This window comes from Pristiophorus japonicus, chromosome 12 (genome assembly GCF_044704955.1).
Source record: "Pristiophorus japonicus isolate sPriJap1 chromosome 12, sPriJap1.hap1, whole genome shotgun sequence".
Classification (NCBI taxonomy): domain Eukaryota; kingdom Metazoa; phylum Chordata; class Chondrichthyes; family Pristiophoridae; genus Pristiophorus; species Pristiophorus japonicus.
The window spans coordinates 156,591,345-156,617,485 of record NC_091988.1 but is presented as its reverse complement, the minus strand read 5'-3'; the positions used below and the strand labels follow the sequence as shown (position 1 = coordinate 156,617,485).

Below are 26,141 nucleotides of genomic sequence, written 5' to 3'. Positions count from 1 at the left end.
CTTTCCACTATTATCGCTATCACCCAAAAACGGGCGATATTTCCAGTCTTAGTGATTTTTTAATGGGAATATCGCCCATTTTTTTGACTGCTAGTTTCGGCTTTTTATTTTGGGCGATAGCCTTAGCGATGTGAAATGGGCCATAGCGATGTATTCAGTCTGCAAGGCTGGCGTCCATAGCAATGGCCGTTTTGTGCATGAGTTTTTTTTAGCAAAGAACTTTTCCCGCGATTCGGGAGGTCAGGGGTCATCTCCGCATGCTCAGGACAAAGGGAGGGAGAGCGAGAGAAGGAAGCTTTTGAAGAGGGTGGATTGTGGAGGAGTGCTAAAGATTGTAGAGGAGTACTAAAAGATTGTGAGTGTTAAACCGAGTGCTAAACTTAAAAATTATGGAGATGTCCAAGAGGATTTGGGAGAGCATCTGCAGGAGGTTGCAGGGAGGAGGGCAAAAGCCTTCTCAGACGAGGCTAATGAGGCATTAGTGAATGAGGTCGATATTGTGTCGTCTGTGTCCGACCAGTGCCACAAGAGGTGGAACAGTCTGGTTGCTTCCGCAAGAGTAAGTATTAAATTATGAGATTTTAAATTGTAATGATCCACTGAATATGTAAATCTGCCGGATTGTAATTAAGGTGGGTAATCTTGTGTAGCTTCCCTGCTAAGATTTGAACTGGGGTCTGAACCTGCGCCCTTTACGTCTAATTTGGGCACCGTCTCCTTTTTGGTTACTTTGGTAGGTGGGGCACAACTGAGCACTGAGGGGTCCAGTCACCTTTACCCAGACTGTGTGTGTCTCTCTGGCTGCTGTCACTCACACAGTGACCCAGCCTGAACTGGGGGAAGAGCTGCTCTGGCTCACTGTTTGCCCTGGGACACTTTGGGACATTAGCTTCGGCCACACGGAGGTCTCAGAGCACAGCCCATGGACACGGTGCCCCTTCCCATTACACTTCTGTCATTGCCGAGCTCACCAGCAGACCTGATTTCCCCCACCCCCCCCTACAGGACCTCCATCGAGTCAAATCAACCGCCTACCTCCCCTCTGGCACCAAAGCAACGGCCCGTGGATGGGGCCCTTCCTGGAGATTGTACGTGAGATGTTTGGTGTCAAGCATTAGTTCCTAAACACAAACTTATTAAATATTTTCTCTGAACGTAGATGTTATAACCATGCATCCATTGTGGATACAAATGGTATTAGCATATAACGTTAGAATCTGTTGTCTTTCTGTAATAGTACCTAGTCAATTAGCTTATGCTATGCTCTTGTCACGTTTGTAGAGGAAGATATCTAAAAATCAGGCGGAGCAGAGGCGGACCGGAGGAGGCCCTGTTGAAGTACAGCCACTCAATGATTTGGAGGAATGTGCTGCAACACCAGTGGGCAGCCACAGTTGTTCTGCCATCCATGGTAGTGCAGATCGCGTTGTTGCACCACATGAGTACTGTGTAAAGCAGTGGTAAACCAGTGGTAATTTAAAGTAATTTAATGGCATTTCATTATATGAATGCTGTCATGTTATGCATGCAGCTTCTGTACTACTCTCAGGTTAAGAACATAAGAACATAAGAAATAGGAGCAGGAGTAGGTCATTTGGCTCCTTGAGCCTGCTCCACCATTCAAAAAGATCATGGCTGATCTGATCATGGACTCAGCTCCACTTCCCTGCCCGCTCCCCATAACCCTTTACTCCCTTATCACTCAAAAACCTGTCTTTCTCCACCTTAAATATATTCAATGACCTAGCCTCCACAGCTCTCTGGGGCAGATAATTCCATAGATGTAAAACCAAATGATTTAATCATATGTAATGTCTCTCGTTCGCATTTATTGCAGCAGTGTTACTCCTCGTACATATGCCAGCGCAGCGCAAGCATTCTCATGTCTACCCTTCTCTTCTAATAACCTCAATTATGTTTTGCAGCTGTTGAGACTCCCGAAGCACAAAGGGAGGCCCCTGCATGAAGGCTTTAGCCGCTGCAGGTGGTCATCACCACGGGTCCAGAAAAGGAGACGAAAACTGAGGAGGAGGAAGATGACCACCTGTCATCTGTGGTACCTACGGCCATGTCTTCATTGACAGAGGGCATGATCTTAGAATAAGGGGCCGCCCATTTAAAACTGAGATGAGGAGAAATTTCTTCTCTCAGAGGGTTGTAAATCTGTGGAATTCGCTGCCTCAGAGAGCTGTGGAAGCTGGGACATTGAATAAATTTAAGACAGAAATAGACAGTTTCTCAAACGATAAGGGGATAAGGGGTGATGGGGAGCGGGTGGGGAAATGAAGCTGAGTCCATGATCAGATCAGCCATGATCTTATTGAATGGTGGAGCAGGCTCGAGGGGTCGTATGGCCTACTCCTGTTCTTATTTCTTATGTTCATATGTTCTTATGACAGATGAAGTAGCAGAGCCAAGCGGCTTGCAGCAGGCGACTCCAAGGCGTACAGTGCCCACGCCAACCCCATGGAGGTTGAGTCGGCAAGGTAGGCACGCGCTGCGATGGGCAGATCTTAACAAGGACATGCTATCACTGTCAAGGGTGAGCATTGACATAGGTTGAGAGCTCCTCCAGGCACTTGGTGGGCTGACCGGAAACATTGCCACAATGTCCGCACGAATAACGGAGGGCATGCATCAGATAGTTGTGGCATTGAGGCAAAGAACCGATGCTGTCCGTGCCTTGCTGCTTGCGATAGTATCGGGAGACGGCACTGCACCCCAAGGTGCCGTCCCACCAAGCACCAGGACTGATGCAAGGTGGAAGACCTTCCTTCGACTTGTAAGACGTTTCACCAGAAACGCCTTTTCCTCCAGCCACTGAGGAGATTCTGCCGACATCACTAGCCCCCCTACACCCCCACCTCCACAGCAGCAGGCCTTGAGGTCCCCTGCCGCAAGATGTCCTGTTCCCATTACTCGGATTTAAACGGGGGCTTACTACAAGGTGGGGTCAAGATTCAGGAGAGAAGCGTGGCTGCAGGTAGGGAGAGGGTTGCTATATATAGTTCTTAGTTCTTGTTAAATTAAAAAAATTGTTCAATGTTCACTGTTGAGGATGGTGGGAGGGTGCTATGTTATTGTTGTTAAAAATGTTGTTGACTGTTTGGGGTTGCGGGGGCTGGGGGTGTTATATATATTCTATAAATTTTCAGATTTGTCTTTAATTATTAAATATTTTTATTTAACTTTACAATTGTCCTGAAGTGTCTTCTAATAATGTACGGTAAAACATCAATACAATGGTTGGAAACAATGGCCATGGCCAGGCCAGGCAAGGATGAAATATAATGCAACTGTAACTGTCACCAATGTAAGTTCACGCAAAGCGTCCTTTTATGAGCTGCTAACTCAGGAGTCTTGCAGCTGCGTAACTACCAGTTCCAGTGTTGCGGCGGGGGGTGGCGGCATGGGGGCATGGGTTCATCACTCGGCTGATTGTCCTCCCAGAGCTCCTCGTCATCATCCTCCTCCTCCTCTTCCACCTTCCCTCTCTCCTGAGTTGGACCGGTGGTCCCATCTGGCAATGGGGAACAAAGAAATGGCGGACCAGTTAAACAAATACTTTGGAAGACACAAATAACCTTCCGGATGTACTAGGGGACCGAGGGTCTAGTGAGAAGGAGGAACTGAAGGAAATCCTTATTAGGCAGGAAATTGTGTTAGGGAAATTGATGGGATTGAAGGCCGATAAATCCCCGGGGCCTGATAGTCTGCATCCCAGAGTACTTAAGGAAGCAGCCCTAGAAATAGTGGATGCATTGGTGATCATTTTCCAACAGTCTATCAACTCTGGATCGGTTCCTATGGACTGGAGGGTAGCTAATGTAACACCACTTTTTAAGAAAGGAGGGAGAGAGAAAACGGGTAATTATAGACCGGTTAGCCTGACATCAATAGTGGGGAAAATGTTGGAATCAATTATTAAAGATGAAATAGCAGCACATTTGGAAAGCAGTGATGGGATTGGTCCAAGTCAGCATGGATTTATGAAAGGGAAATCATGCTTGACAAATCTTCTAGAATTTTTTGAGGATGTAACTGGTAGAGTGGGCAAGGGAGAACCAGTGGATGTGGTGTATTTGGACTTTCAAAAGGCTTTTGACAAGGTCCCACACAAGAGATTGGTGTACAAAATCAAAGCGCATGGTATTGGGGGTAATGCACTGACGTGGAAAGAGAACTGATTGGCAGACAGGAAGCAGAGAGTCAGGATAAATGGGTCCTTTTCAAAATGGCAGGCAGTGACTAGTGGGGTGCCGCAGGACTCAGTGCTGGGACCCCAGCTATTTACAATATACATTCATGATTTGGATGAGGGAATTGAGGTAATATCTCCAAGTGTGCAGATGAAACTATGCTGGGTGGCGGTGTGAACTGTGAGGAGGAAGCTAAAAGGCTGCAGGGTGACTTGGACAGGTTAGATGAGTGGGCAAACGCGTGGCAGATGCAGTATAATGTGGATAAATGTGAGGTTATCCATTTTGGGGGCAAAAACACGAAGGCAGAATATTATCTGAATGGCGGCAGATTAGGAAAAGGGGAGGTGCAACGAGACCTGGGTGTCATAGTACATCAGTCATTGAAAGTTGGCATGCAGGTACAGCAGGCGGTGAAGGCGGCAAATGGTATGTTGGCCTTCATAGCTAGGGGATTTGAGCATAGGAGCAGGGAGGTCTTACTGCAGGGCCTTTGTGAGGCTTCACCTGGCCTATTGTGTTCAGTTTTGGTCTCCTAATCTGAGGAAGGACGTTCTTGCTATTGAGGGAATGCAGCGAACGTTCACCAGACTAATTCCCGGAATGGCATGGCTGACATATGAGGAGAGACTAGATCGACTGTGTCTGTATTCACTGGCATTTAAAAGGATAGAAGGGGATCTCATAGAAACATAAAATTCTGACGGGACTGGACAGGTTCGATGCAGGAAGAATGTTCCCGATGTTGGGGAAGTCCAGAACCAGGGGTCACAGTCTAAGGATAAGGAGTAAGCCATTTAGGACTGAGAGGAGGAGAAACTTCTTCACTCAGAGTTGTCAACCTGTGGAATTCCCTACCCCAGAGAGTTGTTGATGCCAGTTCGTTGGATATATTCAAGAGGGAGTTAAATATGGCCCTTACAGCTAAAGGGATCAAGGGGTATGGAGAGAAAACAGGAAAGGGGTACTGAGGTGAATGATCAGCCATGATCTTATTGAATGGTTGTGCAAGCTCGAAGAGCCAAATGGCCTACTCCTGCACCTATTTTCAATGTTTCTATGTTTGCCCTCTCCTCATTGCGAGATTATGCAACATGCAGCACACCACAATGAACTGAGCAACCTGCTCAGGGTGTTATTGTAGGTTGCCTCCTGAGAAGTCCAGGCATCTGAAACTCTGCCTAAGCAGTCCAATTGACTTTTCAACGACATTGCGTGTAGCTATGTGGTTTTCATTGTAGCGCTTCTCAGCTTCTGTCTGGGGCTTAAGCAGGGGGAGTCATGAATCAGCTGGCAAAGCCATATCCTTTATCCTCCAGCATCCAACCATGACCTTGTGGCTGACTCTCAAACAGGTCAGAGACAGTGCTCTCACACAAGATGTGCACATCATGGATGCTGCCTGGAAAATTTGCATTTACTGGCATGATTATTTGCTTGTGATTGACATCGAGCTGCACATTCAGGGAGTGGAATCCCTTTCGGTTCTGAAACACCTCTGCATCCTGTAAAGATTCTCGAGAAACCCAAAGCCCTCTCACTCTGTGCCTCCCTCGTCAGGGGGAAGCTTATAAGGTCCATCCTGCATGGGTAAAGGGCTTCAGTTACTTGTTGAATGGAGCAATGTGTGGCGTGCTGAGAGGTACCGCAAATGTCGCCAGCTGAGGCCTGAAAAGAGCCCGATGCATAGAAGGAAAGTGCCGCAGTAACCTTAACCTCAATGGACAGTGTGGTCCGGATGGTGTTGATAGGTTGCAGATCTCCCTTAATTAGCTGGCATAGCTCACTGATGAACTCCTTTCAGAAGCACAGCCTCCTAACGCACGTGTTATCGGACAAGTTTAGGTATGATCGCTTGTCCCTGTAAATGCGTTGGGTGTAACGTCTCCTCCTGTCATCTCTTTGATTGGGCACATAATGCTCTTCAATATACCTTTTCCCATCTCTATTCTGCAGCAGGTGATTAGTGACCAATACTGGTTGAGAAATTACAGGCCCCATCACTATAAATGCCCTTAATTTGTCCTTAACAAATACAAATGTGATTAGATGATTGGTCAGAGTCAGAAAGGCCCTTAAAAATCACTCTCAAATTGATTCTCCTCACAAGCTCTTGAAGCAGCCTTTTAGTACAGATCCTCCGAGTTTCAAAATGGTGTTCATAGTGCCGAGTAGTGCCGACTTAAGGGCAGGTGAGTGCAGCTTTTTTTCAGCGACTTTTTTGGCCAGCGATCATTTTGGCGAATTGTGGGCGAAATGCCGAAAGTAGTGGGCGTCGATAATCTGGGTGATAATCGGGCACAAGTTTCCATTTCCAGCACTATTCTCGGCCTTGCACACGGATGACGTAACATATATATATATTTTTAAATTAGGCTGGGCGATGCAGCACGTGTGCCGAAAGTTGGGCCGGTGATAAATGGGCGATAATCAGGCGCTAGTTCCCACATTTTAGCAAATATGGGCGATAGCCTGCATCTCCACTCTTACATGGGCACTAAATGGGCGTTGTGCCGAAAGTCTATATGTTTGCCCCAAACAAGGTAGCAAGGCAAACAATGAAATACATACCTGGAAATAAAACACAAAGTAATGCAAATTAATAATGAAATTAAATAATTAATAGTGTTATATAGAAAGAACTAAGTAATTAATAGTGTTAGATAGAAAGAACTTGCATTTTTATAGCACCGTTCACAACCTTAGGATGTCCCAACGTGTTTTACAGCCAATTAAGTACTTTTGGAAGTGTAGTCACTGTTGTAATGTAGGAAACATCCAATCAATTTTTGCACAATAAGGTCCCACAAACAGCAAAGTGATAAATAATCAGATAATCTATTTTAGGTGTTGGTTGAAGATAACTGTTGGCCATGACATTGGGGAGAACTCACCTGCTCTTCCTTGATTGAAATAGTGCCCTGGATCTTTTATGTCCATCTGAGAGGGCAGATGTCTCATCTAAAAGACGACACCGCCAATAGTGCAGCACTCCCTCAGTACTGCACTGGAAGTGTCAACCTAGATTATGTGCTCCAGTCTCTGGAGTGGGACTGGAACCCACAAACTTCTGACTCTCGAGTCAAAAGCGCTGCCAATAGCCAGCTGCCATTTCCTGCTGATTTCAGGTAGACAACATATCAGGGCGCACCGATGAGATATGGGAGTTAAAATCTCCCTGGTCTCATGCTGCTCAGTTTGCTGCCTACCTTGGCCTCATCCATTTGATTTCACCAGCCCGCCCCAAGGTAAAACCAGGTCTTGGTATATCCTGAACTACATATTTGAAAGATTAAAGAGCTCCCAGTAGTATATTAAATTTGTAGTGTTGCAAATAATAATTGGGCTTGCTCAATAGATTATTTTCACTGTGTGACATCATCTGAGAACACAGCATCAGTTTCCACATTGGTACCGATGACACCAGTTCTACTTCATCACCACTTTGCTCAACCGCTCCAGTGTTTCTCAATTGTCAGACTGCTTGTCCGACATCCAGTAATGGGAGAGGAAATTTCCTTCAACTAAATATTGGGAAAACCGTAGTCATTGTCTTTTGTCCCCGCCACAACCACTGTTCCCTAGCTACCGACTCCATCCCTCTCCCAGGTAACTGTCTGAGGCTGAACCAGACTGCTTGCAACCTTGGTGTCGTATTTGACCCAGAAATGAGCTATCAACCACATATTTGCGGCATCCTTAAGACTGCCTATTTCTACTACTTAACTATTCCAACGCACTCTTGGCAGCCCTCCCATCACCTACTGTGAATGTGAAGTCATCCAAAACTCTGCTGCCTGTGTCCTAACTCACACCAAGTCCTGTTCACACATCACCCCAGGAGTCGCTGACCTACATTGGCTCCCGGTCCACCAATGCCTCAATTTAGAAATTGTCCTCCTCGTTTCCCAATCCCTTCATGGGCTCGCCCCTCCCTATCTCTGTAATCTCTTCCAACCTTGCAACCCTCGGAGATATCTGCGCTCCTCCAATTCTAGCCTCTTGCGCATCCCCAATTTTAATTGCACCAGCATTGGCGGCCATGCCTTCATCTCTAAGCTCTGGAATTCCCTCTCTAAACCTCTCCGCCTCTCTTTCCTCCTTTTAAGACGCTCCTTAAAACCTGCCTCATCTGCCCTAATATCTCGTAATGTGGCTTGGTGTCAAATTTTATTTGATAATGCTCCTTTGAAGCGCCTTGGGTCATTTTACTATGTTAAAGGCGCTATATAAATACAAGTCGTTGTTGTTGCATATTTTATGACATGCAAGAAAAGATGGTAACAGCATTAAATTTCAGCTGGGTCAACATCTCAGCCAGATTGGACCTAAATGGCGACCCAGAGGAACATAGAATAGAAAGTTTGTGATTCAGATGCAAAGGGGGTCAAACTATATTATGAAGCTCACTGCAGTGGTGTCACTTTTCCTTCATTTATACCACGTTAAGTATATAACAAAACCAACGCTCATTTAACATTTTGTTACTTTATTTAGAGAGTTTTATTAAAGACATTTTAACTATTGATTGATTACATTTTCTCTTTTTTTAAAGAACATATAATCTATTAAAAAGCATTGAATGTGACCAACAGATCTCCAGAATTAATGGGTTAAAGCAACAAAACACACAGATTTAGGATTTCTAACAAAATCATCTGTGGCAAAACTAAAACGGTCAAAGTTTAATGACTGATTCTATTAAAACCAAAGTGGTTATAAATCATTTACACAACCACATTATAATAGATATAGGGAACCAAATACCCCTGTGTTTCTGGAAACAAGAATAACATTGACAGATCATTATTTTCCTATAGTTTTGCCTTTCCAATATCTCATCTGCACCATTTATCATTACAACCCAGCTGCTCTCGCACATGGATTACTCAGTCCGACACCATGACAGCCATTGTTTTAAAGAGAATCCATACCCCTGGGGGGTCCAAACGATGACACTCCGACCCTAGCAATCCAGCCCATCCCCAAACAATTCTATTCTATTTGTGCTCATTTTTCTTATTCACTGTTTGTCCTGTTTGTACTTAATGTGTCTGAAGGTTTGGATCTGACAGTTCTTGGCATAACTGCTTCATCTGGTAGATAGATCCTAAATAATAACTTCAAAACCCATTAGTATCTGCTGCTTAAGATATTACCAATTTAGTAGGACCATTTATTTCAACTTTATTGGCTTGAAAACTCTTGGGCTATTGCTCCTGGCTCAAGTGCCAGGATGCACCCAATGGGAACCTTGACCAAAGAGGCCTGAGGTCAGAGGGAGGTTCCCTGATTTACATGTTGCTGGCAGGTGCCTGTGCCAGGATGTGCATATGTTGGGAATCCACCAGAGTACAGTAGGAAAAAGCAGCGCTGGCTAACTACTCATCAGGCCACAGGAAATATTAATAATGGGCCCATCAAGCTCCTGAAATGCCAGCCTTATTTTGAGGGTCCAAGAGGGCCACAAATACACATACGTAGTGACCACCAGGGCCACTCCTGGTGAGACGGTATGCCGAGTTCATCCTAGCGGTACCAGCCATCTGGTGTAAACTTGGCCAGAACGGAAGAAGTGCCACGCCTGGTAGTTTCCTTCCCCTAGTCATGCCATTTTGACACAATAGGCCGTGCTTAGGGCAAATGGAGGTTATGCCCCCAAAAAGGACCTCAGAAACTTAGAGAAAAGGCCGGGACTGATGTATTGGATCCTAGATTATTTCATGGGCCTTCCATCGCATTCCCATCGGACTTAGACCAAGATAATGCCAGAAACGCTTGTGGAAATTCGGAGTCAATAAGTAGCCCATGTACCTAAACAGGCTATCCTGCTCCACCCCATATCTTAACTTTCATGAGTTAATTAATAAAGAAGATCCTCTGCCTAGAGGCACTTCTTGTTGTAAAAAAACAGGCCTGCAATCCAGGCCATTACACCTTCACCCACCAGGAGCCTCCATTGTCGATCATGCCAGACTTTCCGGGGTCAGGGGGAGGTTCCCGGATATGCATCCCAGCAGCGAATCCCATGCCACTATGGATGTATCTAGAAAATCCACTTACTGGAGAGGCCAGAACATCTGGATGAAGCTTGCCGAGAAGAAGGCTGCTTAAAAATTAAGTAAAGAAAAATTTGGCCTTTGTCTTCGAGGGTGCAGGTCACGATCACAGCCTTTCTTTGACACCCCACTCACTGGTGGATCCACTTCACCACCTCTTAGATGTCAAGGAGCTATACCTAGTCTGACCAAGTGTGCTTCAGCAAACCATGCGCTCCCACTGAGTGGCAGGGGCATGGCTACTCCTGACTGAGGGTCCCCGCCACCCCCCATCCCTGCTTAGGATGATGGCTATGATTGGATGGAAAGCTCCCGCAACGTGTCCAGGTCCCAGCAGTTCCGGCTGACTCACTGAAGTTATGGTGGGAGGATGTCGGAATGGCTGCAGAATTTCCATGGCCCTAATTGATAGTTGCATTTTTACCACCAATGGTAAGCCTGTTTATAGAGTGCCGTGACATTCATTTGTGGTGAAGAGTAAAATCAACAGTACAAACTGGTTTTCTCTCAACTCAATAGAAGATGTTTCTGAATGTGCTCTTTTGCAGTAAACCAATAAAAATTACTTTCCAGAGAAAAGAAATGCCCCACTTTAATGACAACTGAAAGCAGGCTCTGTAACTGTTGCAGAATAGTATGGATGGGCAACTAATATTGAGGTCCACCCGTTCCCTAATTTGGTTTGGGGTTTGCAAACACAGTATTGACTGCAACACATGCGAGCCCAAAATCAATATAGGGTTAAAAACATGTTTAATACATGACTGATCATCCATTATTCTATAATACAATTGTTTTAAGATGCATTATGTATGAATTTAAAGCAAAAGGTACCACACTACAATTCAGCCGTACTCATTTCTTCTTGCAGTAGCATAGGATAAAAGGGAGGACGCAGCTCCTCACAAATTAAGCCCGATATCCAAATATTGCAACATAATCGTCAGTGTTCAGCTAAAGCTACCAAAATGTTAATGTAAACAGTACAAGATTTCTTCTCACTAATGATTGAATGCATAGGAGTTAATGAGCATAGTCAACCCATTAACCTTATAAAAAATCTTCAAAGTTCTTCAAAATTCAACATATTGTTTGCAACATCTGACCAGGCAGAATATTGAGCTCCATCCATTTCTGAAGCCACTTGGTTACTACTCTCTAAAGTATGATTGGTACCCCCAATTACTGCATCACAATCTGGACATTTGACTTTTTGCATTGCACCTCCACATTCTGTGATAACATAGACATGCCCATTTGGGCACTTAAACCAGTGACCTTGACGAAGGCCCATTGCCTTGACTATCATCACTCTCTCCGTCTCAGATATAGCAAGACCAGTTTCAGGAAGAGCAGACTTCAATTTTTCCATTTCCTCTTTAACAAACTTTTCATCGTCTTCAGTGAATCTCTTTGTGTGCTCTAGGGTCCTCTGCACATGTGCAATCTTCTGCTCCGTTGAAGAGTCTAGCTTTCTGCCTGATGCCATGCTGCACCGGACATAAAGGTCAAAAAGAAATGTAAGCCTTTGAATTTCACTTTGCAGATCAGTAAGCTCCTGTCCTGTGAATCTCCCTCGAGATTTATCTATCCATTTCAGACACTCGAACAGCTTAGTATTAAACTTCACTTTCATGGATGAATTTATTCTTGCCTCTTGACTTTGAAGTTCAGCAAGTCTAGAGAGAAATGCAATTTTATTTTCAATAACAGTCAGGCCCTGTAGTGACAGGGCACATGACTGCAGCACAGAGGACAAGTTTTTATTCCGATCTGGAAACTGTTCAGCTATAATGGAGCGCTCATTCAGTACAGACTCTAAATGTTTCCCAAACTGGTTATTTTTCACTGCATCTCCCTGGACAACCTTCTTCACTCTTTCGATTTCACAGAGGCTATTTTTTATTATTGCCCCATAACGAAAATTCTTTCTGATGGGCATTCGGCACTTCGGGCAGTCTTTCAGCTTTATGACCGCGTCATTGTCTTCTTGCTCTATCTTCATGTACTGGTCGAAACCAGTCACCTCAAAAATATGGCCGCAGTCTTCCAGTTGAACAAATCTGGCATCGGGCTCATCTTCATTTCCAAAGAAGATTTCAGTGATTTCAGCATAGTGGCACACGCGGCACTTCTTGGGGCAAGGCTCTCCGCAAAGCCCGACACAAGGGTGCCGACAATTCAGCCGTTTCTTGCAAGGCTCATTACAAGGAGGCCTGTCACATGGCTCTGAGCAGAGCTTCCGACACCTATAGTGCTGACAGGCCCACTCACAAGGCTCCACACAAGGAGTGCACAGCTCCCCGCACTTCCTCCCACACTTGCTGTGCTTGCATACGTTTTCGCACTGCCGCTGGCATGGGGGGCACTGGTTGGTGCAGGGTTCCAAGCACTCGTGTGAACAGATGAGCAACCGCCTGCATGGCTGGCTGCAACTCTCATGGAAGCGGCCTTCGTAGCAACGGTGACAAGATCCAGAACAGTTGTGGTCACAGTTCAGGAGCTTTTTGCATTTTTCTTTGCAAGGAACACACTTCCCAATCTTTGCAGCCTCTTTTATGTGACATTCTACTTCCTGAACATGATCGCATTTTAGGGTTATTGATACTTTTTTGCTGCATACTGCACAATCTTCTCCACAAGCTGCGGCACATTTATGGCCACAGTACAGGATTTTGGAACATGGTTCCTTGCAGATAAAATCTGCTGGGTTCTTAGAACAAGGTACTTTCTGCACGTGTCTACACTGGGGAATCACTTTATCCACCTTTACTTGACATTTACCACACTTCTCATAGCAGGACTTTGCACACCTATGTCCATCATCACAAAGTACTTTCTGACATGGTTTCAAACAGTTAAATTCCTTGTGATCTATATCGTATGGATGACATGCTCTAGTGCAAACGTGGCCGCAGTCCAGCCTGTACTCACACGGCCGGCTGCAGCCTCCTTCGGGAACTTTGCTGAAATCTTCGGCTTTGGACACAAGGGTCATAGTTTTCGGGTGATTCTGACAGGTCAGCAAAAGCGAGTGACCAATATTGGCTTTCTCATGCAAGGTATGCATGATCTTGCTCCAAAGAGGAACGTTCGCTAGAATGCTCATGTTTCCTATGCAGTAAAGACCTTTCTTGGCCCGTGATAGAGCCACACAGACCCGGTTTGCTATTTGCAAGAATCCGACCTTGCCGGTCTTATTGCTCCTCACCAGCGAAAGCAGAATAATATCGTTCTCCTCTCCCTGATATTTGTCGACCACATGGACCTTCACACCAGCAAACTTCTTGGAAGGCATCATTTTGCGCAAACAGAAGAGCTGTCCTGTGTAGGTGGTGAGGATAGTGATCTGCGAAGGAGCGTAATCCTGACAAATGAGATAGTGACACAATGCTACAACAAAGGCAGCTTCGTGCTGGTTCTGATGACTCTTCCCATCCTGGATTTCCTCTTCGGGAAAATCGTGTTCCACAAAGAACAGGTTTGAGGAAATTCCCTGTGGATAAATTGTGGGGAGGAAGAGAGAAAAAGAGTTTAAAAAAAAATAATAATAATTTCAATGCAACAAATTCCACAATCTGCTAAAATTGTGTTGTACAGAACACATGACAAATTGGTACAGATGGGCAGACAGAAAGAAAATGGCTTGGAATTTGTGGTTGGGATGACGGCGAACTGGCAGTGTTCAACATCATTCCTTTAAAACTGACCGCAACTTATGGATTTGGCGCGCGCTGCTGATCGCAAATTCCGGGCCAATATCTATTTTACTTTGAGATTATGGAAACCTTCTTTGAGAAGCAAGCCCACATTTTAAACGAAACTAATGCTGGAGCCTGACATCCCTTTGCAACAGGCTTTACACTTCATTCCATTACTATTTAGGTCACTACATATTCAATGAGCATTTTCTCAACTGAATTAAACTATTCTGGCTATACCATTGTATACAGTACATCATAAATTATAACAGGAACACTGAACATTCGACTTCTGTATGCAGTGGTGTTGTTAGATGGTGTTTACTTGTTCCAGCTTGGATGTCTTTGAAATGGTGTCCAGGTCAATTTCAACTACTTACTTCTGGGACTTTTCCTTTTGAATCACCTGCAACCCATTTTATTCAGGCTGCTTTAGTGCGAGGCAAGCTGAAGGGTCATTGATCTGAAATGTTAATTCTGTTTCTCTTCACAGATGCTGCCTGACCCGCTGAGATTGCCAGCATTTTCTGGTTTTATTTCAGATTCCAGCATCTGCAGTATTTTGCTTTTGCAAAAATATATTACAAGGTTGGAGAGTTTCAGCTATTTTTTGATATTCTCGTGAGAGGGGCGGGAAGCCCTTCATACTGAAAGGATCCTGTTGTATTTGCCTCCTAACAAAAACTTTCATAATCATAAATTTGTCAGTGACATAATTAAATTACTGCAATGATCACATCAAAACCGCAGTAAATGTTATTCATTTGAAACGCATTGGATTCCCTTCAAAAAAGGTGCATTCACAAATCTGGAAATGTAGTTCAAACCTTGATGTTTTCATAATTCATTACAGATGGGTGATTTTCCAGCTGCTCATAGATGTGAGGAGTCAGAAGCTCAGCTATTTCAGGTCTCATGCGATGCTGGAACAAATAAAATTAACAGAATTAACGCTTTCTCCCCTACTGTGAACCTCCCCCATACAACCAGGCTCAGATTCCATAAGGAAATGTTATGAATGGGAGTCTGTTGTGGATATCTTAAGTTTAGAGGAGTCTGTTACTCCCTTAAACATAGAGGGCTAGAAATTGCGTAGCGCCCCGTTTGGGGTGATAACTTTTGTGGGAGCGCAAAGGTATTGCCTATGCTACCTAATTCTAGAGGACGTGAACTTTCGGTTTAGCGCTCCAGGAGGGAAGTGGATCACTAAATCCAGCGTTACCACTTCCCTTGGAGCGTTAAACCAGGCAAGAGGGGCGGTAGTGGCAGAACACTGCACAATGTCCAGTGCAGCGCTGCTGGGATCAGAGGCTCCTTCCCTCCCTTAAAGGGAAGGTCCATTGCTGTGGGTTCTGCATGAAAATGATGCCCATGCTCAGCGACATGGCTCACCTGCGATCGGCGACGATTAGCCCTAAGCACTCTATCATCATAGGCAGTCCCTCGAAGCGAGGATGACTTGCTTCCACGCCAAAAAGGGATGAGTTCACAGGTGTTTCAATGAAGGACCTAATATTCCAGATCCCGAAGATGCCTGTGCATAACATGTGGTGGCCGTTGCACACCAGCCACGACACAGGCTTGACAGAGCTAGGTCTTGGTCCAGTGGCAAGGATTACCCAAGACTAACTGGAGACCAGCTCTGCTGCACAAACCGAGTGCACACACATATCACAGTGTGGGCTGGCCCGTGCTGCCTCGGGCCTTCGCCTCTTCTTGGCCCCAGATTTACACCTCTCTTGGGCCCCGGTCACTTCCCTCTATGGACTCTTGCCGCTCCTTCGCCCCTCCTGCTGTGCCTGCCCGCACTGCAATCAGCGACCTGGCTTCGTAGCCATCGCCCTCCTGCAGCAGCACGTGCTGCTCCCTGCAGTGGTATGCCGCCGCACGCTGCTCCCTCCAATGGCCCCTGCCTGCTGATGGTGTTGCAGACCGAGACCGTGCCGATTTCCGGGCCGGGCCGCCGCACGCTGCTCCCGCCAATGGCCCCTCTAACAGGGTGCAGGGCTGATCAATCGCAGCGGAAGAACATTTTAAAAAAATGACCAGAGTGCTGAATAAAAAAATTTCCCCTACCTCATTGGCAATCCCTTTAAATACCACTCCAAGAGCAGCTGGCCTCCCTTACAATGCCTCCTGCAGCTGCCAGTGTTGATGCCCGACGATGCTGCAGGGGGTGGGTGGAAGTGATGTTCGCATCCGGGGCGTTACCGGGACGCTGCGCACCAGATGACATCATGATCTCCGGGGCACAGGTGACCGTGGCATTGGGGTTAACCGCCGCAGCTAACCTGCAAGGGAAGTTAGCGGGCATCGGTACTCTCGCTGCACCCGGCCGCAGCGCCATTAGTGCCCCCCCCCCCCCCCCCCCCCAAGACGTACTAACGGGAGGTGCAAAGGAGGCCAATCTTGCATTTAGGAGTCTGGACTTGTGCCCTCTCTCTCCTTGTATACTAGCATCTCTTTGTGTCCTGGGCCAGATACTAGTGCCTTAAAAATGTGAGCTAGAACAGGGGCCAAGAAAGGAAGATGGGTAGTCAGGAGTTTGATAGGAAGGGCATCAAAAGGAGCAGGAAGTGGGTCTCGTGGACGAGATGACCTCAGGGGAGGGAAGGGCAGAGGGATTAGGTTCCGAGTTGGAGTGGGTGGGGAATTGTGGAGGTTGGGAGCATGGGGAAGGATGCAGCCACATGGATGATGATGGTCTTGGTGAGAAAGTAATCCACGAGCTCCTCACACATGGTGTTCGAGGTGAGGGGTGAAGCACATCACATTAGCTGCACTGGGTACACACACTAAATAAAAATATTTCACTTCATTATACGCGTCCAAGTCATTCCTTTTATTGTGCTAAATTGGAACAGCGACCAACAGCAGGTCTACTAATGCTTCAGTATATTCTGGGCCCACGCTGACACAAGCACATACTGCACCCTCAATGGTGGTGTTGTTCCTTGGTTCTGTTCCAGAGCTTTGCCAGCTGACTCCGTTGCTGTAGCATTAGACTGAAATGTGCGTTTATAGATGCGGAAACTGTGGGAACTTGACGGCTGGGATTTTTTGAACAAGACAACTTCAATTAACATGCATCAAGAATTTAGGAAGCTGCACTTCAGCTATCTGTGTTACTGCTCGTTCCACTTGTTCACAGAAGGGAAGAATTTGTGACGGGTGGTTTTGTTCATCACAAACGCCTCCACATTTACATTCACTTCAGATTAATGTAGCAGCTGTTGGGATTTTTAAGCCCCAGTAAGGAAGCGGTTTATTATGTGTGTGGCTGTACTAGCTACATTATAAGCAAGCAGCTCTTGATAAATTCGCAACAGAGATTTGTTTGTTTTTGCGTTCCCTGACAGCCTCATGCTAACCTTTCAGGGCACAGTTAGAAATTGTCACCCTTTCAAACGTAAGCAATAACTGTGTTCCAGAAACACTGAAACCAGGCTGTCCAAATACTTTTGATGCATTTCGCCCGTTCTCACCTGATAATCTAGTCGTATGAATGGAACGTTCACTTTCACAAGACGTTCAAATAAAGACACTTCCAGATAGAAGTTTCTGGCCAGATCATACACTGTAGCACTGGGCCGAAGCTGTTGGGGAAAGAATTACGTGGTTATAACTGGAGGTAAAAGGCACAAAAAATAATTCACATAATCTGCTCGTTATCAGTAGTCAGACAGACATGCCCATCAAATCTATTGGAAGCATTCAAAGAATTATTGGCTTGCATTTTCAAAGGCACAAGTAGCATGTTGAGGCAACATTTCACAGCATTGGGTTACCGACAAGACCACACAGTCTGCTGCTCAGCATATTTGGGAACCTCGAGCTGCAGCAGAATTCAGATTTTAGTGAAAAGTCACTTTATTAAACCTTAATATATTGAAATCAATCATTTTTTTTTTGATATTGAGCCTGGTACAACAGTTTTGGTAAAATAATGTTTTTGATTATGCTTAGTAGTTATTCAGTGAATCTCCATTGCACATAGGTGGGGCTTTCAGTTTATGAATTATTGGACAGGTTGCTAATTGCAGCTATTGTGTGTTTCTGTTTAAAACTTATAATAAATTGCAGTGGAAAATCTTAGATTTAATCAAAACAATTGAATATTTATCCTGTTACATAATTAGAAAATACATTGTTCATATTTAAGCAACATTTGAGAAACAGAAATAAAATCAGAAAATGCTGGAAATACTCAGCAGGTTCGGCAGCATCTGTGGAGAGAGAAACAGAGTTTTGTCAGAAATCTGCGTTCTGACGAAGGGTCATCGACCTGAAATAATGGGCCCAAGTTTCCACATGATTTGCGCCTGATTTTTAGGAGCAACTGGTGGAGAACGGACTATCTTAGAAATCGCAATTCTCCACATTTTTTTTTTCTGCAGTTCTCGTCAGGTAGAACAGTTCTACTTTGGAACAGAATTTTTTCTTCAAAAGGGGGCGTGTCCGGCCACTGACGCCTGATTTGAAAGTTTCCACAGTGAAAACGTACTCCAAACTAAAGTAGAATGGAGCAAGTGAAGATTTTTGTAGAACTGAAAAAACCTGTTCTACACATTAAAAAATCAGGCGCAGGTTACAAATTAGGCGTCCAGAACGAGGTGGGGGGGGGGAAGGGAACTCATTAAATTCTACATTAAATCCTTATTTATACTTCTACAAATATTATACAAATAAATCCAACCTGAATAAACATTTATAAGCAAAGAAAAGATTAAATAAACCATCTTCCTACCTGTGTGAAAGTGCTTCAGGCAGGCCTTTCGGGATAGAAGGCTAAACGGGCCGTCCCGAGACTTCGGGCAGGGCCCGTCCCCAGCACCAGATTTACAGGTAGGTGGCGTTGGGTCGGGTCGAGGGAGGGAGGGAGAGAGAGGGGGGGAGGGAGGGAGGGAGAGGGGAGGTAGGGAGGGAGGAGGGAGGGAGGGGAGAGGGAGGGAGGGGGGGGGGAAGGTCAGGTCGGATCTGATCCAGTCCGGGAGCGGGAGTCGGGTCGGGTCGGGTCCAGTGGGGGGGGGGGGGTCGGGTCGGGGAACAGGAGCGCGGGTCGGGTTCAGTCGGGGGGGGGGGCGGAGTGGGAACAGGAGCGCAGGTCGGGGCGGGTCGAGTCCAGTTGGGGGGGTGGGGAGCGGGAACAGGAGCGCGGGTCGGGTCGGGTCCAGTCGGGGGGGTGGCGAGCAGGAACAGGAGCGCGGGTCGGGTCCAGTCGGGGAGGCGGGGAGCGGGAACAGGAGCGCGGGTCGGGTTCAGTCGAGGGGGTGGGGAGCGGGAACAGGAGCGCGGGTCGGGTCCAGTCGGGGAGGCAGGGAGCGGGAACAGGAACGCGGGTTGGGTCCAGTCCGGGGGGGGGGCGGAGCGGGAACAGGAGCGCGGGTCGGGTCGGGTCGGGTCCAGTCGGGGGGGTGGGGAGCAGGAACAGGAGCGCGGGTTGGGTCGGGACCAGTCGGGGGGGTGGGGAGCGGGAACAGGAGCGCGGGTCGGGTCAGGTCGGGTCCAGTTGGGGGGGTGGGGAGCGGGAACAGGAGCGCGGGTCGGGTCGGGTCCAGTCGGGGGGGTGGGGAGCAGGAACAGGAGCGCGGGTCGGGTCCAGTCGGGGAGGCGGGGAGCGGGAACAGGAGCGCGGGTCGGGTCCAGGCGGGGAGGCGAGGAGCGGGAACAGGAGTGCGGGTCGGGTCGGGTCCAGTCGGGGGGGGTGGGGAGCGGGAACAGGAGCGCGGGTCGGGTTGGGTCCAGTTGGGGAGGCGGGGAGTGGGAACAGGAGCGCAAGTCGGGTCCAGTTGGGGAGGCGGGGAGCGGGAACAGGAGCGCGGGTCGGGTCGGGTCCAGTCGGGGGGGGGGGGGGGGCGGAGCGGGAACAGGAGCGCAGGTCGGGTCCAGTCGGGGGGGTGGGGAGCGGGAACAGGAGCGCGGGTCGGGTTGGGTCCAGTTGGGGAGGCGGGGAGCGGGAACAGGAGCGCGGGCCGGGTCCAGGCGGGGAGGCGGGAACAGGAGCGCGGGTCGGGTTGGGTCCAGGCGGGGAGGCGGGGAGCGGGAACAGGAGCTCGGGTCGGGTCCAGTTGGGGAGGCAGGGAGCGGGAACAGGAGCGCGGGTCGGGTCCAGGCGGGGAGGCGGGGAGCGGGAACAGGAGCGCGGGTCGGGTCGGGTCCAGTCGGGGAGGCACGGAGCGGGAACAGGAGTGCGGGTCGGGTCGGGTCCAGGAACAGGAGCGCGGGTCGGGTCGGGTCCAGTCGGGGAGGCACGGAGCGGGAACAGGAGTGCGGGTCGGGTCGGGTCCAGTCGGGGAGGCACGGAGCGGGAACAGGAGTGCGGGTCGGGTCGGGTCCAGGAACAGGAGCGCGGGTCGGGTCGGGTCCAGTCGGGGAGGCACGGAGCGGGAACAGGAGTGCGGGTCGGGTCGGGTCCAGGAACAGGAGCGCGGGTCGGGTCGGGTCGGGTCCAGTCAGGGGGGCGGGGAGCGGGAACAGGAGCGCGGGTCGGGTCGGGGCCGGGCCAGTCGGGGGAGGGGGGGGGGAGCGGGTGTCGGGTCTGGTCCGGAGGCAGGGGGTGGGTGGGGGGGGCGGGGAGCGTGTGTCGGGTCTGGTCGGGGGGGGGGGGGGCAGAGAAGCAGGAGCTGGCCGTGGGAGGAGCCTTATTCATGCAGCCCCAGTGGGGCCATTTGGCCAGGGCTAGGGGCTGCGTGCTTCGGGCCCCTCCCACACAGTTCGGCACTTGGAGCTACTGCACTTGCGTGCCCACTGTAGCGCATGTGCAGAGGTCCCGGCACTGTTTTCAGCGCAGGGACCTGGCTCCGCCCCCCGACAGCTCCTGCTGCGCTGCGCCGAGGGCCAGAGGACCTGCAGGGAGGTGGAGAATACGGACGATTTTTTGAGGCGCACTTTGTGGCGCGAAAAACGGGCATCCAGGTCGGGACTGCGCCGTTCTAAGCGCGTGTGCAAACTTGGGCCCATTAACTCTGTTTCTCTCTCCACAGGTACTGTCTGACCAGAGTATTTTCTGCATTTTCTGTTTTTATTTCAGATTTCCAGCATCTGCAGTATTTTGCTTTTGAGAAATATAAGATGTCTAAGATTTTGCTGTAAGGAGAAGAGATTAATATCGAAGGTTTTCCTGTTGGCCTACACCCATTTAACTACAGGACCCCTGGACATGATTTGGTTTCTTGGCTCCACAAACCTTTTTTTTGTTTGTATTTTGAGGCTGATGACAAAATCTCACTGTGGAAACGACTGGAGCAAGTATACGGCAACACTTTAAAGCAAGATCACAAGTTCAAAAATAGTACCATTTCTTTGTTGTGCCTATTTGGCTGAATTTGCCAATACTTGAGCACATCTGCTCTTTAGATTTTGCAACACCTCTCAAGCAATGGATTGTTGAAACAAGGTTATTTTTGTATCGATCATTTAAAAGAAAAAGTGCTTTTAAAAATGGGTCAAAAAACCCAATAATCATGAGTATTGTGGCTTCATGACTGAAAATATTGACCTGAATGTTCCATTCCAGCAGGTGGAGCCAAATGCAGGAAGGTATTTCTGTATGGACTCACTATTACCTCAGTATGGCGTTCTGTATGGACTCACTATTACCTCAGTATGGCAGTCAGTCCACATGCTCAAACAGCACAGCAGATCCCACTGGAAGTCTATCGTACCACATTTTGCATTGCGGTGATCATTCAACAACAACTTCTATTTACATAGCACAGTTAATGTAATGAAACATCCCAAGGCGCTTCACAGGAGTGTTAACAAAAAAACCCAAGCCATATAAGGAGATGTTATTGTTCATGTTCCCTAAAACTATCTTCAATTTGCTATGCATTGCAAGACTTAAGTAAATATTATCCATGTAAGGTGAAATATTAGCTGTTTGCCAAGTGAGGCTTTTAATTGTGTAGGTTTCACCAAAAATAGAAGGAACTCTGATAGACATGCAATTCCAACAATAGATTGTTGAACTTTCAACCCACGGTCACGAGTTCAAATTCCAATCCCAATTGATATTTGCACTAGTCTATGCTCATTAGATGAGCGTGACCAGTTTTTGACCAATGCAATAACAGCAGAGCATTTGATCTGTCGGGGTAGATGGATGAAAAAAATGAACAGTCCGGGTGTGCCCCATAGAAGTCCAACTTTATTCAACCAATTATACTACGATAGAGGGTGGCTTTGGAGAGGTGCATGTTCCCGACTGCTCCCCCCACCCCAACTGGGCTGCGAGTGAAAGTAAGATGATCAAAAAAAGCAGTGAGGAAATTGCCTAAAGAGGTCAAATGAGCAGCCACTTAAGTGACAAAAAGGAAGGAGCAGCAAATACTAACCTGCTGATGGTCCCCAATCAGAATAAGATGTTGGCAAGCACTGCTGAGTGTTGTTATTAAATGAGCTTCCAGAACCTCCGCTGCTTCTTCTACCACCACAATGCGGGGCTGTACCTCCTGGAGCACCTTCCTGTATTTAGCTGCACCTGTTCAAATGGATAATTCGGGTCAATACTTTCAGTCATGAAGCCACAGAACTCATGATTTGTGTGTTTTCCGGCTCACTATTCTTTTAAATGACTGGGTAAAATTTACTTAAGCCTTACAATGGACAGCAAAATTAAGACAGTTTTAGGGAATTTGAGCTGGAATGTCCAGCACAATGCAAAGGTTGGTGCTATCGACTTCCAGCGGGATCTGCTGTGCAGTTTGTGCATGTGGATGGTCAACAAGGTCATTGTTGCTTGAAGTGAATTGTAAGATTCAAAGAGCAGATATGCTCAAGTGATGGCAAATTCGGCCAAATATCGGATGCCAAATATAGAGTTATGATAGCAAACTATTTAACTTTCCCCTATGTACTGAGACTGTTTACCAGCAGATATTGTGTGGAATGGCTCCGACACATCAGGCTGGATTCTCTTCTTCCGGGCAGAATTCCAGCAAGGCGAGTCTTCCACCCACCCACCCTAGCCTGTTTCTCTTGGTTAAGAGGTCATTTGATAGTCATGGTTGGCTCCTGACAGGCTTTCTGCTGCCAAGAGGGAGCCCGCTAATATCTGGTCACAAAATACAGAAGAGACAGACGGGCAGTTAAGGAAGCAGAAGAGCCCCGAAGATCAGGGAATCCGCAGCCTTGTTGGCCTCAGCAGGGGCTGAAGTCTATACAGGAAGATAGGTGGGGGCCATATTAGAGGGAAAGGAGACCACCAAAAGGCCCTCTCCCTCCACGGCGGGGGGACAGAATCTGACAACCATTGCCAACACTACTCTGGGCATACAAGGTGGTCCCGGGAAATGGCAGTAACTGGAATGGACACCAGGAAAATCTGCCAGGATGACGGGTGGGGAAGAAGCAGCCAGCAGTGCCAGCACAGGAGGGGACAGTGAAAGCCAAATTGGGCAATGAGATACTAGATCTCGTTGCCAGGTTTTGTCTCATTCTCTGCCATTTTGGGCAGAATTTTGGAAGGGAAACCAGCCCTTGAATTCTTTGTTAAGTGCACCAGGAATGTTGTTTTTTATGTGGTATGTATAAACATGTTTATAAAGAATGAGATTACATTTCTTTTACACACAAGTCACAGAAGCTATCTGCCACCCCCCACCCACCCCAGGTTGGTAAAGCCAATTCCTAACCGTGTGGATGCTAATGTCACAATCTGCATTGAATCAGCACGGATAGTAGATTTTTAAAAATCATACCTGTGGTTGTCATCCCTACAACTTTAGCTTCCTTCAGAACCCAGAGGTCTTCTTGCAGCCTCAACTCTGCCAGCCTGTCTGCTGCTGCTTGGTAGAGCTGCTCATGTTGAACTATCCGTCGCCTTATATCCGTCTGATACATGGACAACCACAACCTAGAATTTTAAAAAGGAATTATTAGATTCTATAATTACTGGAATGATCATGGGTCTAGAAACATAGAAAACATAATGGGGAAATTTTCCAAACCAAACCATGCCCAGGAATGCCAGGATTTCCTGTCCTGGGCCATTAATATGGCCTGGGGACACCCTGGAACAAGACCTTCTTCTCCACCCAGATATGCTGGGAGCGGGCAGAATGGGGAGGAAGTTCGAGCACAGTTCCAGCGCAGCGCCATTACTGGCCATTAACCTGAAGATTTGCCCGAGTAATTTACAGAAATTTGCAAACTTAGCCAGTCTGAGTGTGCTACTCAGCTCAAACCCGTGCCTATATTTTGGGATGTCCTTATGCCTGGGTACTCCATAGCTGCGAATCCAGGGGGAAAAAAAAAAAAGAGGCCCAGCACTGCCTCCTCCTTTCTGAACTTTGCACTCAGGGAAGGGTGTTCCCTGGGGGAAAAGGTTAGGAAAATGGGCCCCCATATTTCAACACACTGGTGGCAGGTCCTAAAACCAGGTACCTCTTGCAGCATCTAATCAATTACACTTGAATAGTTGTTGCCTCTCACTAAATACAAGATATTCTAATCTTAAAAGGAAGAAAAAATGTTTTTCTAAAACTGCATCATTTCAATTTGTTAATTTCTATCAAATGAGCTTGTGGCACCAAAATAGTAAGAATATTTTCACTGACGAGCAAATGTCAAGAACATCATGCAGAATTTCTGCAACATACATAATGGATTAGTTTCGCCGTCAACATTTTGAATTTCAAATTTGAATCTTGTAACTACGCGTTACTCAAATTGCGTGACCTCACGGAATATGTTTCATCAGTTCTCTGGCTGGAAAACCAAATAAAAACAAGTACAGGTACAACGTCTCAAATCCGGCTGTCCAAAAATCAGAACTGTCCGAAAACCGGACATTTTTGAGAAAATCCCATTTGATGTACAGTAAAATAAAATATGGAATTATGGCCGGACTGGTTATCGTCGTCAGGGATGCGGAGGATCCTCTTTGGAGAAATCTTGACAGATCGGAAAAGCTGGTTTTTGGCGCATCATGCCCAGAAAACTGGCTTTTGTGAGGCCTTGCCAGGTCCGTGAGCACTTCATACGGACCCGGGGAAGCCGGAATTTTCAGCCCACAGATTTTCTTGTCCGAAATCTGGAAAAATCCGAAAACCGTCACGGTCTCGGTCCCAAGGTTGCCAGATTTGAGACGTTGTACCTGTAGCTTCATTTCAAGCGTTATAAAAACTAAAATATGCAGAACCCAATGGGCTGCACTGGAGGCATGTATCTGGATGGTAAAGCAGTGATCATAGAAAAATCATGATCTCAAGACTACTGAAGAGAGCTCAGCAACAAAAATGAGAGTAAGCGGAACAGGAAATCTTGATGCAAACCAAGAGCAGCCTGCAGCCTCTGACCTGTACAGGCGCCATCTATCCTTGAGGGGAAGCATCCAGATATTGAAAATTCTGTTTTCCTCTGCCGCAGCCATAGCACCGCTCTTCCGCAGTTCTACTTTTGCTTTCTGTTTCATTTTCTTCTTTTGGTGACCTTGGACCTGTTTAAAAGCAGCAACATTGCGTTAAGAGTGGGACTGAATAGCCACATGAAAAGGTTATTTTGAAATATAAGCAGCATTTGGCAATGCGGAGGAGATGACTTTTATCAATCTTTTAAATACAGGTGTGATCTGACGCTTCTACAACGGGCTATTTTCAAAGTACTTGCCAGTGACAGAGGATCTCATATCCAGCACCAGCACATAAAATCACAGGCACATTGCCCACAAATTTTCATCCAAATGCGCTCGTTAATTTCTGATATACGCTGAGGTTTCCTACTGCCATGGTGTAGTCAACAGAATTTACATTAATGTGTCAACAGCGATTGCTGCTGACAACAGGAGCTGAAATTCCATTCTTTGATAACTTTAACGAAAAGGGGCCAGTTAATGACGACTGTAGTTCAAGTTTCAGAACCTCTAGATTTACCTGCCACCCTGCTTCCTCCTGCGGATGTGCGCCCTGACTTCCATGGTTAAGGTTCATTGCCAACAATGTGTTTGCCAGTTCAGTGAGATCAGCATCTTGTTTCTTCTTGGCCCTTATTTTTGGCTCATCGTCATCGATCACTCTCTCTGCCTGGATGAGCTCTGCTTCCTCAGAGATATGAATCAACTCCTCTTCAACATCCTCATCCTCACCTTCCTCCTGCTCTTCATCTTCACAAAAAGAAAAAAAAGTTAAAAGCATAAGAAATAGGATTAGGAGAAGTCATGTGTAGGTGTAGACAGAGAACGT

General features: G+C 47.1%; 1 protein-coding gene across 5 annotated transcripts in view; it reads right to left on the bottom strand.

Moving 5' to 3' along the window:
- Positions 1-10,994: 10,994 nt before the first annotated feature.
- The window catches only part of LOC139277510 (NFX1-type zinc finger-containing protein 1-like), a 57,229-nt gene continuing 42,082 nt past the window's right edge, over positions 10,995-26,141 (bottom strand). For all 5 annotated transcript variants that reach the window (XM_070896052.1, XM_070896051.1, XM_070896054.1 and 2 more), the window contains 7 exons: positions 25,833-26,062; positions 25,260-25,399; positions 23,661-23,815; positions 22,296-22,441; positions 17,445-17,555; positions 14,787-14,882; positions 10,995-13,754 (listed from right to left, as the gene is read on the bottom strand). In XM_070896052.1, coding sequence (XP_070752153.1) covers positions 11,322-13,754; positions 14,787-14,882; positions 17,445-17,555; positions 22,296-22,441; positions 23,661-23,815; positions 25,260-25,399; positions 25,833-26,062 — 3,311 coding nt within the window. In that variant the 3' untranslated portion in view covers positions 10,995-11,321. The remainder of the gene's footprint in view (positions 13,755-14,786; positions 14,883-17,444; positions 17,556-22,295; positions 22,442-23,660; positions 23,816-25,259; positions 25,400-25,832; positions 26,063-26,141) is intronic.